Source organism: Triturus cristatus, chromosome 11, assembly GCF_964204655.1.
Source record: "Triturus cristatus chromosome 11, aTriCri1.1, whole genome shotgun sequence".
Taxonomy (NCBI): Eukaryota; Metazoa; Chordata; class Amphibia; order Caudata; family Salamandridae; genus Triturus; species Triturus cristatus.
Genome location: NC_140594.1, coordinates 80348732 through 80366240, shown reverse-complemented (window position 1 = coordinate 80366240; position 17509 = coordinate 80348732). Strand labels below are relative to the sequence as shown.

The window sequence follows — 17509 nt, the reverse complement described above, 5'->3', positions numbered from 1 at the left end:
AAGTCCCAGCTGCACAACCGTCTTTCCGGTCAGAGAGGTCTTTCAGTGAGTCCGACAATGAGGAAATGGAGGACATCGAGCTGATGCTGAGGACTAACAGCCTATATAACAAAACCACAACTAGGGTCGTGAGTATTCCTTGGGCCCATACCACCAAGCCAGGGCCCAAAAGAAGTCCCACTCCAAAGTACAGCACCACTCCTGCAGGAGTAGGATATTGAGGTCTGAGCATGAGCTAAAATTAAAAGCAAGCTAAGGGCCCACACTGCATTCAGTTGGTTCCATAATAAACCTTCAGAGCCAAGCAAACCTCCATGCCAGGGCGACAAATCCCATCAGCTTTCCAGCTGCCTCAAGAGCACTAAGCACTGTCGCTCACACCTGAAGCCAGCACCAAAGGCTTCCTCTGCACCAGGGCACAAGACTCAATCGGTGCCTAAACCTCTGTCGATTTGAAAGCCCTCCTTGAGGCTGAAGCTGAAAGCAAAGCACACTTCAAGACCTCTGTTAGACCTCAGAGCCAAGGACGTTGAGTTGCCAACCCTTGAGAAACTTCAGCAAGAATTTGGTACCTGGCAGAAATGCCTGTTTATTCACCCTTCGACAAGCAACATCTTGTTGAAGACGCGTACACCAGTACCTCAGAGCCTCTGCCTTAATGGAGGAGACTAGCCTTCAGGGGGAACCTTCCTCCGAGCTTCACTCCCCAGAGCGCCCCCCGAAGAAGCAGAATGATAGAGCCACCAGTTCTCTTTTTCAAACACAATGCCCACCTCTGCCTCCACCCATCCCCAAATCCCTGCCCCCCCTCCTCCACCACCACCAAGCCCTTACACACCACCGTCTTCTCCAGAGCTGCCAGAGTGGTTCTCACTCTCATATGGAGACCAGGCAGTCCTAATGGGCCAGGACCCACCAATGACCCCTTTGATGACCATAACGTAGATCCAGATTGCAAACACTACCTTTTAAAGGCCTCGCCCTCTGATGACATGATGGCCTATCATTAGGTAATTTAAAGGGCAGCAGCCTTTTATAAAGTGAACATGCATGTCAACCAAGAGCAGTATGACTTCCTTGTGGAAACGCTTGCCAAATCAGAGTGCACTGTTCAGTTGTTTAGGTCTAGCCTGGCGTAAGACTGCGCAGACATGCGCAGTCTCGCTGGCGAAATTTAATGTCCTAGAGGAGATTTCTGTAGTGGGCTTTAAGCCCCGCCCCTCTTTTCCATTGGCTGGTGTCACCGTTTATGCTAAACGGTGGCCAGCCATTGGAAAAGAGCGTCTAGTGACGTACACTTTTCTCTTTTAGAGCCGTCCCAGTTGGACTGGCTCGGTTCCTTTACGTCTGTGGTAAAAGGTTTTCTTATCTTCATGGGGCCATGTGTTTCAAACACATGGTCCCATAAAGACAAGAAAACCTTTCATGCGTGACCTGCCGCTGCCAACAACCCTCCCCCTGCGAGGCCTGCTTCCCCGCCTTACCCGTAACCCGACCTTTTGCTGCCCATCCTTACGCCTCCCGCCAGCGCACCTCGGCGCTCCTTTGCCTCAGACCTTGCAGTGCCCCCTTTTCCTCCCCCTCGTCACTCCCGGCCGAATTCCTCTCCCTCGATACTGCGGCGTGCTGTATCCTGAAAGCTATTTGCTAAACGCGGACATTCTGCGTCCCATCGGAGGGCGGACATTAAAATGCACGTTGCGCAAACTGGAAGTCAGTCTCGGATTATTCCGCCTGTCACTCCGCCGGGCCCCTGGGGTCTTCGGTGCAGGAATGTTATCAAGGCGGGAACAGCTCCGCAGGGCACAGATTAGATGCCCCTCTCCCCCTAACCCCCCAGGCACGGCTCGCAGCCCCCTCCTCATTTGAGAGACAGGCGCGGGCCTGATGGAGTGGTCGCCCGCGGTGGCCAGCAGGTGACCGGTACAGCTGCTGCCTGTCACCCATAGCTCCCACGCAGGCTGGCTTAGGGCTTCCAGGCGCAGCTGCCAGCCCTTTGCTGGCATGAGGCGCATTTTAGAAGCACCATCGCCTATTTCACGAACACCGGCCTAAAAGTACACACATTTCAAGAGATATCGAGAACGGGGCTCGAAAATCTGCGAAATTGAAAATACACCTCGAAGGCCTCTTGGGAGGAAAAGCTGTGGCCTCCCAGCGCTAGAATGAGACGATCTTTAATATGTACACAATAACGATTCAAACGAAATCGCTGCAAAAACCAGCAGGTGGAAACACAGTGCCCAACAAAGACGGACGCCTTGGATTTCTACGCAGTGCATCCCTACGATATCTATTGAAAGATGTCCCTCCTCCCCAAAATATCTTCATTTCTTTCCTTCTCTTAAATAGTTACGCAGGAGTCCCCGAGCTATAAACGGAAGCTCTGTGAACACCCATCATGCGTTTACCTAAGGGAAATGTAACCAAAACCCATATTTTCTCTGTGCACATCTAGTGCAGACCAGAGCGCCTAGAAGCGTGCCACAGAGCCGATCTCTGCGCTATAAAAGTCTATTCACGGGTTAGTCCAAAACAATTGTGCAAGTTTACAAGGACAGAGAGGCCGAGTTTAGGAGGGGCGCTGGGAGGAAAGCCACAAGGACGAGGGCGGACTGGCAGTATGCCTCGGCCTCTGAAAAGCCGGCAGGGCTGGGCAGAGTCAGTGTCGTGTTGTGTTCGGCCTGACACAGGCCAGGCTTGGCACCATCCTCGTTGGCCTGTTGGGACACACAGATCTACCCATAGGCCAGTCCACCACTACTGGACGGGTCCCAGGCCTTTATCCCGAAGCAGGGCAGATACCCGCATTTCTCTATTGGGGGCGTGGGGGGAGGGTGCCATAGGTATTTTTCGGCCAGGACGTCGCCGAGGAAAGTGAAAGCAGAATGTTACATCTATCAGTCTGCAAGGAGAGGGCTCACCTGCCCATCTCCAGACTCAGCCAACAGGGAGAAACAGGTTCCCTGCCCATGCCCTGTAATGGGAGGGGCTTGGGGGTCATCGGCCCTCCTCTGGGCAGCCCAAGCAGACTCCTAGACGCAAGCAAGCACCATGAGGGCGAGGCTGTGACCCTCTCAGGAGCAGTCCTGCCACATGGTGGACGCTCAGTCCCCCATCTCACTCTCAGAGGGGGTCTATGACTGCTGTTGAGCCAGTGATGTAAGGCCCAGGGGTCTGCGCCCCACGCATCTTCTACAGGCAGTCGTGCCAACTAGTAAAGAGGTGGTGTGCGGGCTGAACGACTGCTCTATGTGCTGTGCAAGGAAAACTTCCACTGCCTGCTTTAATGACCTCACACATATAGGATACACCCCAAAAAAAACACACTACCACAAATGGAAAAGAACCTTCTTTTATAACACCTTCACAAAACAGACTTTTTAATTTAAAATCAGAAAAAATATCTACAAGGTACAGACATATATAATTGTGAAATAAAGCATAAGACGGAGTAACTGGTGTCCAATATTTCCCCACTAGCCTGTGCAGTGCTGAAGTACCACACACCACCCGCATACTGCCCGCCTCCCACAGCGACCCCATCACACAGCAGCAGCCTCTTGATTTTTAGGTCACTAGATCTGAAGCCGCTTTGAAGTGTATCCATCTATCCCATGTGCTTCCGGTCTGGGTCTTCCACGGCTCCGCTTACTTTGTTTTCCAGGTGGGCGTAAGGTAGGGGAGCCACGACAGAACCTGCGCCTTCATCCGGACCACTGGATGGAACAGCTCTGAGAGGCAGAGGCAGCTGAAAGAGCAGGGTTGTCAGTCACTCTCGCTGTCCGAGTATGCTCCAAGGAGGCTGAGGGAAGAGGACATGGGTGTCACGGTGGAGGAGGTGATAGGAGCACTGGAGCTCACTTCCTGTTTCTTCACGTCACCAATACCTAGGAAACAAGCATTGAAAATGCAATAGGCCTCGCCTTTTATTAGGTTAAAGCCATTTGCTTTGCTAATGGTATTATATAGCAAAGCAAATGGCTTTAACTTGATAAAAGGTGAGGCCTGTTGCATTTTCAATGCTTGTTTAATTGTGCTAAAGTGCATGCTACAATCTGCTCTGGATAACTTTAAGAGCCTGTCACGGCCAGAGTTATGACCTTTAGGGTAGAAATGAAATTCAAACCCTCCACTAGTTGTCCCAGTATTCATTAAGTGCTGAGTTCTTCTCGACTCTAAGGTGGTCTACATTGCCTTCAAGTGCACCTATGCCAAGGCCACTGATGATATTCCTCATCCAGATAAGGAGAGCAAAACAACTGACGAGTCGGGCAAGAGGGAATCCGTCAGAGAAGAAACCCATTGGTGTATAACCAATTCTGTGTCATACCTGTCAAGACACCATAGATAGGTTTGGTGGGAAGAAACACAAGAACTCCTTTAATATCTCCCAGAGGAGTACAGAAAACGGGCTCCATACTCTGGGCTGAAGCCTGAAGTCCAGCAACATCTCCTCAACCTCTTGTTTGATGGGAGGCATTTTTCCAGACACCAGGGTGACGAGATTCTCAAAACAATTAAAAACATACGAAGACAGAAAAGTCCATGGGGTGCTTCAAATCACTCCTTTGAGTGGCTGCTTTCGTAAACCGTAGCCCAGGAGGGGGAACTAACGCAACATAATCAGAGAAACCGCACTCCTTCTGAGGCAGTAGCAGTTCTATTCACCAGCAAGCGAGGGTACAACTGGAACTCCTAAAGGGGTGACAAAAGAGTTAGGGGCAAAGGGGGGGCTTTATACAAAGAACTACTACCTCCAAACAGTGACTTGCCCTACCTCCCTGGCCCACACATCACCTGTTGGGGAGGATACCTCTTTCTTTGGGAGGAACTCACATCAAATCAGTGGGTTCTAGCAGTGGTCCAGCAAGGCTGTAAGCCTCGAACCACACATAATCCCGCCCAAAATCTCTCCCTGTGCATACGCTCTTAACAAAGAACATCTGTCCCTTCTTCAGAAAAAACCAACCCTCTTAGGCTCTTATCATTAAATGGCAAAAGAGCCCTTATGAATTTCCTTGACATGATCAAGCCTTTCCGTAAATCTGATCAGCATTTTGTTGCCTTTCCTATTTTCAAGGCAGGCATAGTTAGGTGGCTAGTAAAATGTATCCAAACATGCTACTACAAAGAAAAGAGAGTCCTTCCTTCCCTGCCCAGGGCACATTCCTCTCATAAGAAAGGAGCAACGAAGGCCTTCATAGGTAACATCCCACTAGTGGATATTTGTTAAGCAGCCACTTGGTCAACACTATATTCCTTCACCAAATGCTACTGTGTGGACATCTTAGCCCGTCAAGCAGCTATGGTGGGCCAAACGGTGTCAAAACTTTATTTCGGACATCTGCATCATCAAGACGCTAAACACTGCTTCTGTAGAGCACTGCATTACAGTCTCTTCTAAACATGTGCATCTTCAGCCACACGTGCTACGAATGGAAAATGCTACTTACCTTGGAAGCATCTGTTTGTAGCGTATAGTGCTATAGATTGACATATGCCTGCCCTTTTCCCTGGAAACCTGTGTTTTTATGCAGATCTCCAACTTCCTGAGTTTGCACTGTACTTTGTGCTTCACACAGCTTATATAAGTTCATACTCCCTATTTACTCTCAGCCGCTGTGCAAAACTAATCTAACATGGAATTGGTGCCCTTACTGGAGATGTCATACTACATCTTGTGACTCAAAAGACTGCTTAGAAGAAAAATGTCTTGCAATTGTCTGAGCCCAGCACTAGATGGCAGGAGTATGCTAAGCATGTGAATCTACACCACTACACACTACAAACAAATGCTTACAGGGCAAGTAGCATTTTTTAAATATATATCTAGATCTTATACTGATGTAGACAGGTATATACATCCCAGTTACCTGTTCTATGATATGCATGTCTATTTTAAAGATGGCGGATATGTGATACATCCGAAATATACCCATGCCCTAAGAACTAGCATGTCCATGCCTTGAGATCTGGCACCACATAAGTCTACTATATTTTCATGTCCTAAGAACGTGCACCCTACAGATAAGGAGCATTTTGATACCATGGGTCTAGCACCACAGAAATCTCAATTATTTCAAGGTTTCAGAACATGCACCCTACACCTTTGCAATATCTCACAGTCCCAAAGGCCAATGCCGCATATGTCAGAAGTGTGTCCAGTTTGAGTGGTATCATCCCATATATCATGTCCTAAAGCTAACCTCTTGTATATCAGGATTATGTCCAAGCTATGAGTGGAAGCATCCCACACATTTACTATATATCCGTGCCCTGAGAGCTAACACCCCTTACATATGCATTTTATCCATGCTAGAGAGCTGAATCCTGTGCCTCCACAGTATACCTGTGTCATGACAGCTAGCAATCAGAGAGCTGCAGTATAGTCATGCCATAAGAGGTAGTACGCATACCTATGCATTTTAGTTGTGCCAGAGGAGCTAGCCCCACGCATCTGCAGGGTGACTTTGCTAACATTCTCGCACAACATGACTGCCCATTGAACGCTCTTGCCACATATATTTGTAGCAGATCCATTCAATGAAATCTTTTAACCCGTACATCTGCATTACAGCTGTGCTTTGAGATGTGACCCATCTCATACATCTGCAGAGTAGCCATGCCTTGATAGTCCACACACATATCTTCAATGTAACTGTGTCATGAGAGCTAGGACTATATACATCAACATTATATCTTCACCCTGAATGCAAACACCGCATGCATCTGGACCATAGTTATCTCCTTAGAGCACGCACCTCTCAGCATTATAGATATGCTGTAAAACAAAATGTTCTCTGGTGAGGTCTAGCGCTCTGGTGATCTCACAGATGGCCATACCGTCGGTGCTAGCACACCACATCAGCAGTATAGTTTTATAGTAAGAGTGAACACTTCAAAGTTGGGCCGTAGAGAGGACATAAGCACCCATGCATTTTCAGTATAGGTGTGCCATCAGATCTTGCACCCCAGCTCTCTACAGTATAACATTTGCATGAGTTAGCATCCCATGCAAAACCATCCCTCAACTAACCAACACTCTGAATATCTGCACTACAGCTCTGCCTGTAGTGAGGATTTTCTATGTTCTTGTTGCGCAGCTGTGCCTAAACAAACAGTGCAATCTGAAAGCAGCCGGTGCATCGAAAATACATCACGTTTTTCATTTTTTAAAACACAAACCGTTCCAGCGCCACCTTGATAGCAGTGCTTCAGTGCATGATGCTTATGTTGGTTCTGTCTTTTGCAGGTGTCTGAATGCTGGTTTAACTATTGATCCGGTTATCGTTGAGGCTTTCTTGGCCAGTTTATCTAACCGTCTCTACATCTCCCAGGAGAATGAAAAGTAAGTCTTCCAACATTACATATCTCTGCCTGTCACCAGGTGCTTCCTTTATTCTTTTATGCTTTCTTTTGCTGCCACAAGGTAAAAGGACTGCTGGTTTCCCAGTTCTGGATACTGCACACAGTTATTCTGTGCTTACTTCCCATTGTCAAACAAGCATTTGCAAAGCAAATAGGTCTCGGCAATGCCCAAGCTATTTGCCTTGTCCATGTGAATGTCTTTTAGCCATGTTGTCTAGCAGCACATCTGCTGTTCAGCATGGTTGAAAAATAGTGAAAGCCCAGAATCACCGGATGTTGAGCCGGTGCTGAGGCTCTTTGCCCCCCCATGTTGAATTTATTGTCCTTCCCCTCCTAACAGAAAAAAGCGCCATGACATTGCCTGTGCTGGCCACATCATAGCACTTTTTTTCCAGTGACTATCAGCCATGTTGAACAGCAGATGTGCTGCTAGACAACATGGCTAAAAGACATTCACTTTGACAAGGCCAATAGCTCCGGCATTGCTGAAATCTCTTGGCTTTACCAGTGCTTGTTCAGTGTTGACAGAGTCTTGCTGAACAAATGTAGAAGTGATAGCGAGAAACAGTGGAGAAGCTTTGAAATGAAGTGGGGAGGTGGCATAATGGCCAGAACTGACGACAGGGGAACTGGGAACCCAGGTTCGAATCTCTGGGTTGGCTGAGCAATTTGTGATTCTGGACAAATCACTTGCGCTTCCCCCTGCCTACAACAATGAATGTGTCATTGTGTAATAATTGGTGAGCACTGAAAGCGCTCCAATACATCTGCTGGTGTTAGCACTCTGGCAAGATGAAGGACTGATCAAACGCTTCAATACCATCAAATTGTGTTTACAAAACAGCAACGATGAGGCATGTCGTGGGGGTACGGGTGAAGCAGGGGACACAGAAGGAGATGGAAAAAAAAAACGTAATTGAATCCGGATCAGAGACAAAAAGGAATGTGTCATTGTGTAATGTAACTGGTGAGCACTTAAAGTGCTCCAATACCATCCACGCCCGATGTGAGCGCTCCAATACCATCCGATCGTGCAAAAAAAAAAGTGCTATTTGTGTTTTAGCAGCTTTTTAAGAAATGCATTTGTTTATGTACACGGCATGCATTTTAGTGGCATGTGTGCATGTGTACAAGGAAGATGGCCTGAAAACACAGACACTTCTTATAAAGTGCTTGAAAACAAAGAAACAAAATATTTCCGCAATCTGAGAGCAACGTAAGGAAACATGTACTTGGTCCATGTACTATGGGAGGGCCATACACAAGAAGAGGGAATGACGCCCATATGCCATGACAAATGGCATCAAAGAAAATGATAGTGACGCTGAAGTTTACCAGTGGTAGGAGCTGGGCGGCCTGTAAGCCCACAGATTGAACACATCACGTCTCTTTGAGACGGCGCATGCGCTGTCTAGCCGAGACCTAAAAATAATAAAAGTATGCAAAAAAGTGATGGATGATATTCTTGAAATAATCTCAGCCACTGGTAATTACTCTGGTAGCATCCCAGTCTAAAGTTATTTTTCACACCATGTCACCCCAGTTTGGACTCAGCCATATGCAAATCCGTCTTGACCCTGCTCCAACTGGAACAGTCCAACCCGAACTGCCAGACCAGATCTAACCTGAATAAAAGGAGCCCAGGTCTGGTTTCTCCGTAGATAGGGCTCATCAGCCAGGTACAGCTTGGTTGAAGTGACTGAGCATACCTGTCCCACTTAGGGTGACACACTGAAGTTTACAAAAAAGTGATGGATGGAATACTTGAATCAACCTCAACCACTGGTAATTACTCTGGGTCTCACCCCAGTCCATTGTGGGTCCTATGCACACTGTGCCACTGGACTCAAGCTATACCTTGCTGATGAGCCCCAACTAGAGCGAAACCATTCCTAGGTTACCAGCACCTTTGTCGGGGACTCCAAACCACAGTAAGGCTCAGGAGAGGGTTGGGGACTGAAGCACCAATGCTACAAAGCGCTCCGATTACTTCCGCTGTGCAGGACAACAAGCAGCGTGGTCGATACTCCAAGCCCCAGGATGCCTCAGGAGAGGGGCGGGACTGCTGCGCCAGCGCTTTGATCACTCCCTCTTCGTGGAGTCTGCTGGCACCTTGGTTGGAGCTCTAAGACCCATGAAGCCTCAGGAGAGGGGAGGGACTGCTGCTCCAGCGCTACAAAGCACTCTGATCACTTTTTCTGTGCGAGACAACAAGCACTTTGGTTTGGGCTCCATGCCCCAGGAAGCCTCAGGAGAGGGGTGGGACTGCCACGCCAGAGATTGGATCACTCTTGCTGCTCAAGTCTACAAGCACCTTGGTTGGAGCTCCAAGTGCCAGGAAGTCTAAGGAGAGGGAAGGGACTGTTGCACCAGTGCTACAAATCACTCTGATCACTTCTACTGTGCGAGACAGCAAGCACCTTGGTTTGGGCTCCTAACCCCAGGAAGCCTTGGGAGAGGGGCAGGACTGCCGTTCCAGCGCTGCAAATCACTCACTCCCGCTGTGTGAGACAAGTACCTTGGCCGGTGACTCCAAGCCACAGAAAGGCTCAGGAGAGGATTGGGGAGTGCTGCCCCAGTGCTACAAAGCACACGGATCACTGCTGCTGCGTGGGACAACAAGCACCTTGGTTGGGGACTCCAACCTCCAGGAAGCCTCAGGAGAGGGATTAGGCTGCCCCACCAGTGATACGAAGCATTGGATCACTCATGTTGCGAGGGACAACAAGCACATTAGTCAGGTACTCCAAGCTCCTGGAAACCTCAGGAGAGGGGCGGGACTGCCGCACCAGAGCTACAGAGTGCTCAGATATTTTTTGCTATGCAGGCTGTGCCTCGGCTAAGGCTTGCCCATCTCCGACTGTCATCGGCTGGAAGAGGCTAGGCTGCGAAGTAAATTTTGGGCCAGTTGATGAAATTGACTTGCATTTGCCAGATGTTACTAATAAAAGACACTTGTCCAATCCGACAGACCAAATTAAAAGAGATACCTGGCCTGAGCTTATGAATAAATTACAAAAGGGATATGATATCACTTGAGATCTTGTTGACCATACATTAACCACTAGAGAATGGCCTCGCCTTATTAAGAAGTATGTTGAGATACAGAATTATCCCCTGTTTCCCTAACGAACCAGCTTCGATCAGAGAGGGAGTTGTCTATATGGTCCATGTCCCAAAGCATCTTAGTGGGACACATGAGAATGAATCATCATTCATAATAAGGATATTTTTGGGATCGGACACACACATTAATGCTACTTATTGATTCAGTATGACTTTGTAACAGCCAAACGCAACCCATCCTTCATAGAAAATGTAATCCCCACTATCCCAGATCTGTGTCATTGGGGGATTTGAAGTAATCTGTCAATCTGTCCGTAATAAGTCAATTTCAGGGACATAGTCAGAAAATCCCTGTTAGTGGGGATACAACTTTTATATCAGCCACATATTTTAATGAGATTCTGGCCCCAGACGGTAAACCTACATTACGGGCTGGATGTTCATGGGGGTACATTGTAACTGACTGCTCAAACCCACTTGCGGATGGCACTCAAAGAGAAGGAGTTTAAAATGATACGGTCAGTATTCAGATCGTGCAATGGAATGTAGCAGGCTTGATGTCCAAAATGGTTGATTCACATTGGGGGTAAATTATTGACCAGTTCAATAAATGCCTCTTCCAGGTAACTTGTCTTCTGTCTCCGAGACACTGAGCAGATTTTGTCAATTTTAGCTTGGACGCATCTCATAAGGAAGTAGGCCGTCCGGGAGGATTAATTATTTTGATAAATGTTTCCCTTGCCTGTATGATTACGCATTTGTTTATTGATTAGAGCGTTCTCATGGGCTTATCATTATTTACAGAGGGAGGGGAAAAATTTAACTTTTCAAGATCTATAATCGCACCATTCAGAAACATTGCACGTCAGAGACTCTACAAATACTGGAAGTTGTTTTAGAGTCAAATATTGATATCTGCCCATTAATCCTAGTGGGAAATGTTAATACTACATTTGAACCCCTTGCTCTCACACTTCCCATAACTTATGTGAAAGATGAAACCATATCTGATAGAGACTACAAGCCGCAGATTCCTTAACGTAGAATTATCCCCAGGCGTGAGACTGGACCCGGAAAACTTTCTTACCCAGCATCTCTGCGCGCCGGGAGGGTGGTACCTCATGACTCCACCCTGACGTCTTCCGCGGGCGTGACGTCAGCGAGGTCACATAAGCCCCACCCCGGCGCGCTGCCGTCAGTTTTCTTTCCGCATGCAACGCGGATCCGGATAGTGTTCCTGGCCTGTTTTCAGGCCTCCCTTTTACGCTTTGCGTTTTCTTGTGAACAGTGTGCGAATGCCTTCAGGCTTCAAGACGTGCTCGTCAGATGTTGGCGACTGACCCTCACCCCATCTGTATGTGGTGTTTGGGGGGCACCACGACTCCGCGGACTGTGAGGCTTGTCAGCAGATGAAGCCGAAGTCCCGGCGGGAGCGCCGGATGAAACTCCTCTCGGCCCGCATGTCCAGGTCGGCGTCGTCGCCGCGTCCGTCCCCCGTGGACGGCTTCAAGAACCGCCGCCTCCGACATTGTCCCTCTCCAAGGCTGCAAGAGCATCGCTCCCCTGTTGGTAAGTGTCGCAGTTTGTCCCCGAAGCCCGGTCCCCGGCCTGTGGGGGGCGCGGGTTCTCCGCGGGTTGTGCGTCACCGCGCATCACCATCCTACCCGCCGTTTCCCGGTGCAGTGGCGACCAGAGCCCAGATGTAGGCCTATGCGGCAGCCTTGCAGGCCTCTTTGGCTCTTCCTTCTTCTCCTCTTCTTCCTGGGACGTAAGCAGATCCCTTGCCGTGTGCGGGGACTTTTGTGGCGTCGCCGGCAGCTCCGGCGCCGGCAGGTTCGGCTCCAGGTTTGGGAGATGTGGTGCCGTCGGGGTGCGGCCCTCTGGGGTTCCCTCCTTCGGACCACGGCGCCTGTGCCTCGTCGCAAACCCCTGCGAGGGTCCCTGTGGTGTCGCGGGAGGTTGCCAGGGCTTGTCCTCGAGTCCCCCTCAGTCCTCTGGGCAGGCGGCGGCCTTGTCCGAGGCCGAGCTGACGCCGCTCAGGCACCGGCGGCTGCTGGCCCTGGCGGCGCCGCAGGGGCCGGCTAGGGGCTGGGGCGTGTACCTGGGCCCCCCTCGTCTCTCCACGCAGGCGGCTGCCTCATCGGAGGTCAAGTCAAAGCCTTTTCAGTGCCGTTCCTTGGCTGCCCCGGCTCCGACCCCACCCCGTTCTCCCGCAGCGTGCGTCGTGGCAGAGGTCGTTCAGGCGTCACCTTCGGCGCCGGTCGACCTTGAACTGACGTCGGTGGTGGACTCTACGGCACCGTGCCGGCCTCGGGTCGTTGATTCGTCTTCGGACGCCCCCTCTTCTTCAGAGGTTCGGCAACTGAATGTTTCATCTTATCCAGAGACGGGACACCGCGTTGTGGCTTTTTTCCCCCGGTGTCTTCCAAGGATGGCTCTTCGCCGTCCCCGCGCCCGCATTCTTCACCGGAGGCGCCTCAGGTTCCCCACTCGTTGGTCAACCTTCCCCCATTCCGAGCTCGGCCTTTCCTTCCTCCGGTTGGGCTGGGAGACGGCCGGCTTAGCTTACAGCCGTCGCCCACGGAAGAATTGCTTTCCCCACCACGTTGCCCTACGGAGGCGAGTGCTGCCTTCGCCTGGGCTGTCTCTACGGCTGTGGGAATCTTGCGCATGGGTGATCCGGCTGCCCATTCCCCCACGGATCATTTGCTGGAAGTTCTCCATCAGGGATCTGGTGGACGGGAGCTGCTTCTTCCCTTCGAGGCTTCACTCCATAATTCTCTCTTGGGGGCCTGGGGGCATCTTGCCACGCTGGACCCGGTGCCCCAGCCGCTTCTGCACCACCACCGTCCTGCTCCGCATGATCCTGTCTGCCTTTCCTTCCACCCTTCTACCAGGGTCCTCCTTTGCAGACCGCCTTTCCCTCCTTGCCATCAGTGTTGTCTCCCCCGTCTCTGGAAGCCCGTTGGTTGGATTCTTGGGGGCGCAACATCTTTGCCTCCTCCAGTGCTGCCTTGCGGACACTTAACACGCTTTGTGTATTGGCCAGAGCCACTTCTTGGTTATGGGATTCGGCAGAGTCCCTTCTGACTTCCGCTTCTCAGGAGGGTGCCTGCGCTGATCTGCGGCACCATGTGTTGGATGGCAGGGAGCTGGCGGCGTTTATTCTTCGCTCGGCTCTGGAAGTTTCGGAGGTGCTTGGTCGCACCATGGCTTCTTCAGTGGCCCGCCATCGCCATGCTTGGCTGAGGGATAGTGTTTTCCCTGAGAACGTTAGGGAGCGGCTGGTTGACCTTCCCTTCGATGGAGCTCTTTTGTTTCGCGCCCCTGCGGATTCTGCCATTCAGAGGTTCCTTGCGGGGCTTCGTCCTCCTCCTGCTCCTCCTCCTCAGTGACCTGGATGTTGGTCTGTGTTCTGGGAGGTGTTCTCCCGTTGTTTCCTGGGGACTAGTAACGAGTAGCCCCGGTTGTGTGTTCTGTGTGGTTGGTGTACCTTTAGGGTCCTTTCGTTGGCCCTTTGGTGCTGTTGGCTGCTGGTCCGGCACTTTTTTGACTTGTGATTTTGGCTGTTGGTAAGCCCGGTAGGCCCTGAGATTAGGCCTTCTGTGTCTTCTTTATTGGCTGATTGGTAAGCCGTCTGCAGGTTTCTCTGCAGGTCTTCTGTTTGTCCTCTGCTGCGGAAATCTTTTCCTAAGAGGTGTTCCCATGTTTCATGGGACGCAACCTACCCTATGTGGGGTACTTGTAGCTATTACATAGCTCTGTCTTGTGCTGGGGAGGTGTGGTTGCCCCTTTCGGGCTCCTTGCTCTCCGTGGCGTCATGGTATGTCGCAGGTGTGATCTTCTTGCCGACTGTCTTGGAGCAGCTTGCGCTCAGTCTGTCCTTCTCCTTGTCGCTCCGTCGCCAGGCCGGTCTGACCTGTTGTCTGCGGCATCGTGTTATGGCAGTTCCGCACTTCAGTCCTGTGTTTCGGCTTGGTTCTCTGTATGGTGTTCCAGAGGGGGTTGGCTTTCCTTGGCTTCAGTGTTCTGGTGGCTGGCTTGGGTCCGTCCTCCGTCTCTCTCTCTCTTTCTTTTCTGCCGTGTTTTTCCCCCCCTTCTTTCGTGGGTCAGTGTGTGTGTGTTTCTGGGCCGCCCCCTCCTTTGGGGTGTGTCCTGGCCCTCTGTGGCCTCTGCCTTCGGCTGGCGTCTGCCTTGTCCTGGGTGCACTGCTGCATGGTGTTGCTTGCTCCTGGCGGCGCATGCCCATGCAGGCCTGCTTGTTCTACTCCACCGTTGTGGTCTTGATGTTTTCCTTTGTGCCCCCCTGCCTCTGGTTCTGCTGGGGCTTTGCGCAACGGTTCCTTTCTTCTTCCGCCTGTGCTGTTGGCAGTGGAGCCATTACGGCCTTGTCCGCTGCTTGCGGCTGAGGTGTGTTCGGCTCTTTTCTATCTCTGTGTATGTGCTTCTTGCGGTGGGCCCTGCCTCTGGTTCTGCCTCTTCTCACTGGGTTCGAGGTGGTCCTTGTGTTCCTTGAGGCTTTTCAGGCGCTGTCTGCCCCTGTGGGGTGTTGGGCGGTTCTCCCTTGGTTGGGCTTAGGATTTCCTGGCCTTTTCCTTCTTGTCTTTGTGCCTTGTTCCCTACTGGGGCACTGGGTCTCTCCTAGTGGGGAGGTTCTCTCGCAGGCCCTCCTTCCCTCTGGGTATGGCTAGGGTATCTATTCTACGTTAAGGAATTTGCGGCTAGTAGTCTCTATCAGATGTACAAGTTACTTACCTTTGGTAACGATGTATCTGGTAGAGACGATTCTAGCTGCAGATTCCTTCAAGACCCGCCCTTCCTCCCCGTTCTGCGAGGACCATCAGTTTGGTTTTCTGTGCTCGCCTCCCTCTGGGTGGCTTGTTTTCTGTGGGTGTCCTTTTTGTTTTCTCCGGTCGGGCTTCCCCCAGCTGGTTTCTCTCCAGTGTGGGGGCCTGCTTTTGCTCTTTTTCTCTTTGTTGTTACAATTTCTGGTCCCCCTGCGGTCTTCTACGTTGGGGGTCCTTTTGCCTGTACTTTGGCCTCCTGCTCTTTTAAGGGGTTCTGGCCCTCCTTGACTGTTTAGTCAGGGGGGTGGATTGCTGTTGCTCCTCTATTCCGGGCATGTGGCCCTTTGCTGTGTGGTCTGTGGTTGCAGACAATCTTTCTCTTACGGCGCTTTCCCATACTTGTGCCTCCAGACTGGCTGTCGCCTTGGTTTCCACGGTGGTTCCACGGAGTAGTACTTTGCGCTTCCCTGCTGTGGCTTTCCTGCTCTGGCTTTCTGGTGCTTTGGTGATAACTAATGCTAACGCCTTGGCTTGCACAGTTGCTCCTCAGAGGTGCTATGCTCTTTCCCTGCTTTGGCTTTCCTGTTGTAGCCTCCTGGCGCCTCAGTGCCAACTGGTGCTGTTCCTCACCTTTTGTCTCTCTCTTTCTGTTCCTCTGGTTTTTTCGCACACTGTTCCCATGCTCTCCTCAGTTTTGTTGTGATGGCTCCGCGTTGTGGCGCGGAAAAGTTCTCCGAAGCAAACTGACGTCAGCGCGCCGGGGTGGGGCTTATGTGACCTCGCTGACGTCATGCCCGCGGAAGACGTCAGGGCGGAGTCGCGAGGTACCCCCCCCCGGCGCGCAGAGATGCTGGGCAAGAAAGTTTTCCGGGTCCAGTCTCATGCCTGGGGATAATTCTACGTTAAGGAATCTGCGGCTAGAATCGTCTCTACCAGATACATCGTTAACGAAGGTAAGTAACTTATACTTTTGGTGTACATGCGTTTATAAATATTATTTAACAACATTGTTTAACATAAAATTAGAAGATGTCAATACCTGCTTTAGACCTCCAAATGATTAAAAACGGGTCTGTTATGGCACTACAAGCTATCCGCAATAATGCTGACATATGGGTTCAGGGCATGTAATGGTTGGACAGGTTCCGATAGTAAAGAGTGCCCGCTTACAATAAAACAGGTTGTAGGAGCAGAATAGATTACATCATGGTCTCTTCTATTCTGTGGCAAGCTGTAGAAGATATGTGAAGTATTGATCGCGTAGCTAGTGACCACAACGCCCTCCACATGTCATTAAAAGGTTTATTTAATTGCATAAAGAGATCTCCCAGGCATATAACTGACAGTAGGTTAGCTGTGAAAAGCAATATGATGTCTATATCCTAGGAATCTCTAGTCACCCATCAGGGCATCTCCGCTCCCATTTATGAGGAGGTTGGAGACACAGTGGAAAGCTCCAAGCAGAGAGACTGGAATGGTCTTACTGGATTAGAAAGTAATTTTGTCTCATAATAAGTTATTTGCTTCATTTCAGGTATACTTTCCCAAGGATTGTAAACAAGGTGGGGGGATTAATAAGAAAACTAGCTAGTTCTTAAGTATTTGTACAAGGGCAAAATGTGTCCTTATAACTGCAATTAAAGAAGGCATGAGGGTGGACATTAAAGAGGCAAGGGCACGTTACAGGACCTCTTTGGTTCAAGCTAGAAAACAGTTGGAAACAAATAACTGGTTGTACCTTACGGAAACTGTAAAATCTAAGGACAGTAGAATATTTTGGCATGTTGTCGCCTAGGGACGTTGCAAAAGACAAGCTGCCTTAGATTGCCACTTCTTACCCTAGTTATGGATGAAAAACTTTGGTGATCTATACTCTTTGAACCATATGGCCTCCATACAAAAATCATTTAGGGTTATTAGTTTGAACAAAAGGCTTGGTTTCACTTTGCAAGATACTCGGAAGCGATATAATCGATCAAATGTGGTAAAGCGCGAGGCCCTTATAAAAGTCTTGGGGACCTTTTCCACTCTAGGCAGAAGGTTTGGAGCCCATACATAAGTGAAATCTCAAATGCAATAGTGTCAGGCTGATTGTCCTCATTTTGAAAAAGGGGAAAAGGGAGGAACCCACTAACTATCGTCCAATTAGTCTAATTGACAATGTGCAAAATTTATTTTGTAGTCCATCGCTCACCAAGCTTCATGACTGGATGTTGGGAAATTCTATCCTCGCCCATTTACAGGCAGGGTTTAGGGAGAAAGTGAACACTATAGACCAGATTTTC

The 17509-nt window shown here is 50.0% G+C and overlaps 1 protein-coding gene across 4 annotated transcripts in view; it reads left to right on the top strand.

Annotated features, from left to right (window-relative positions):
• Positions 1 to 17509, top strand: part of PI4KA (phosphatidylinositol 4-kinase alpha) — a 548133-nt gene that overhangs the window by 124031 nt on the left and 406593 nt on the right. For all 4 annotated transcript variants that reach the window (XM_085633226.1, XM_085633227.1, XM_085633225.1 and 1 more), the window contains exon 15: positions 7256 to 7351. In XM_085633226.1, the coding sequence (XP_085489352.1) occupies positions 7256 to 7351 (96 nt within the window). The remainder of the gene's footprint in view (positions 1 to 7255; positions 7352 to 17509) is intronic.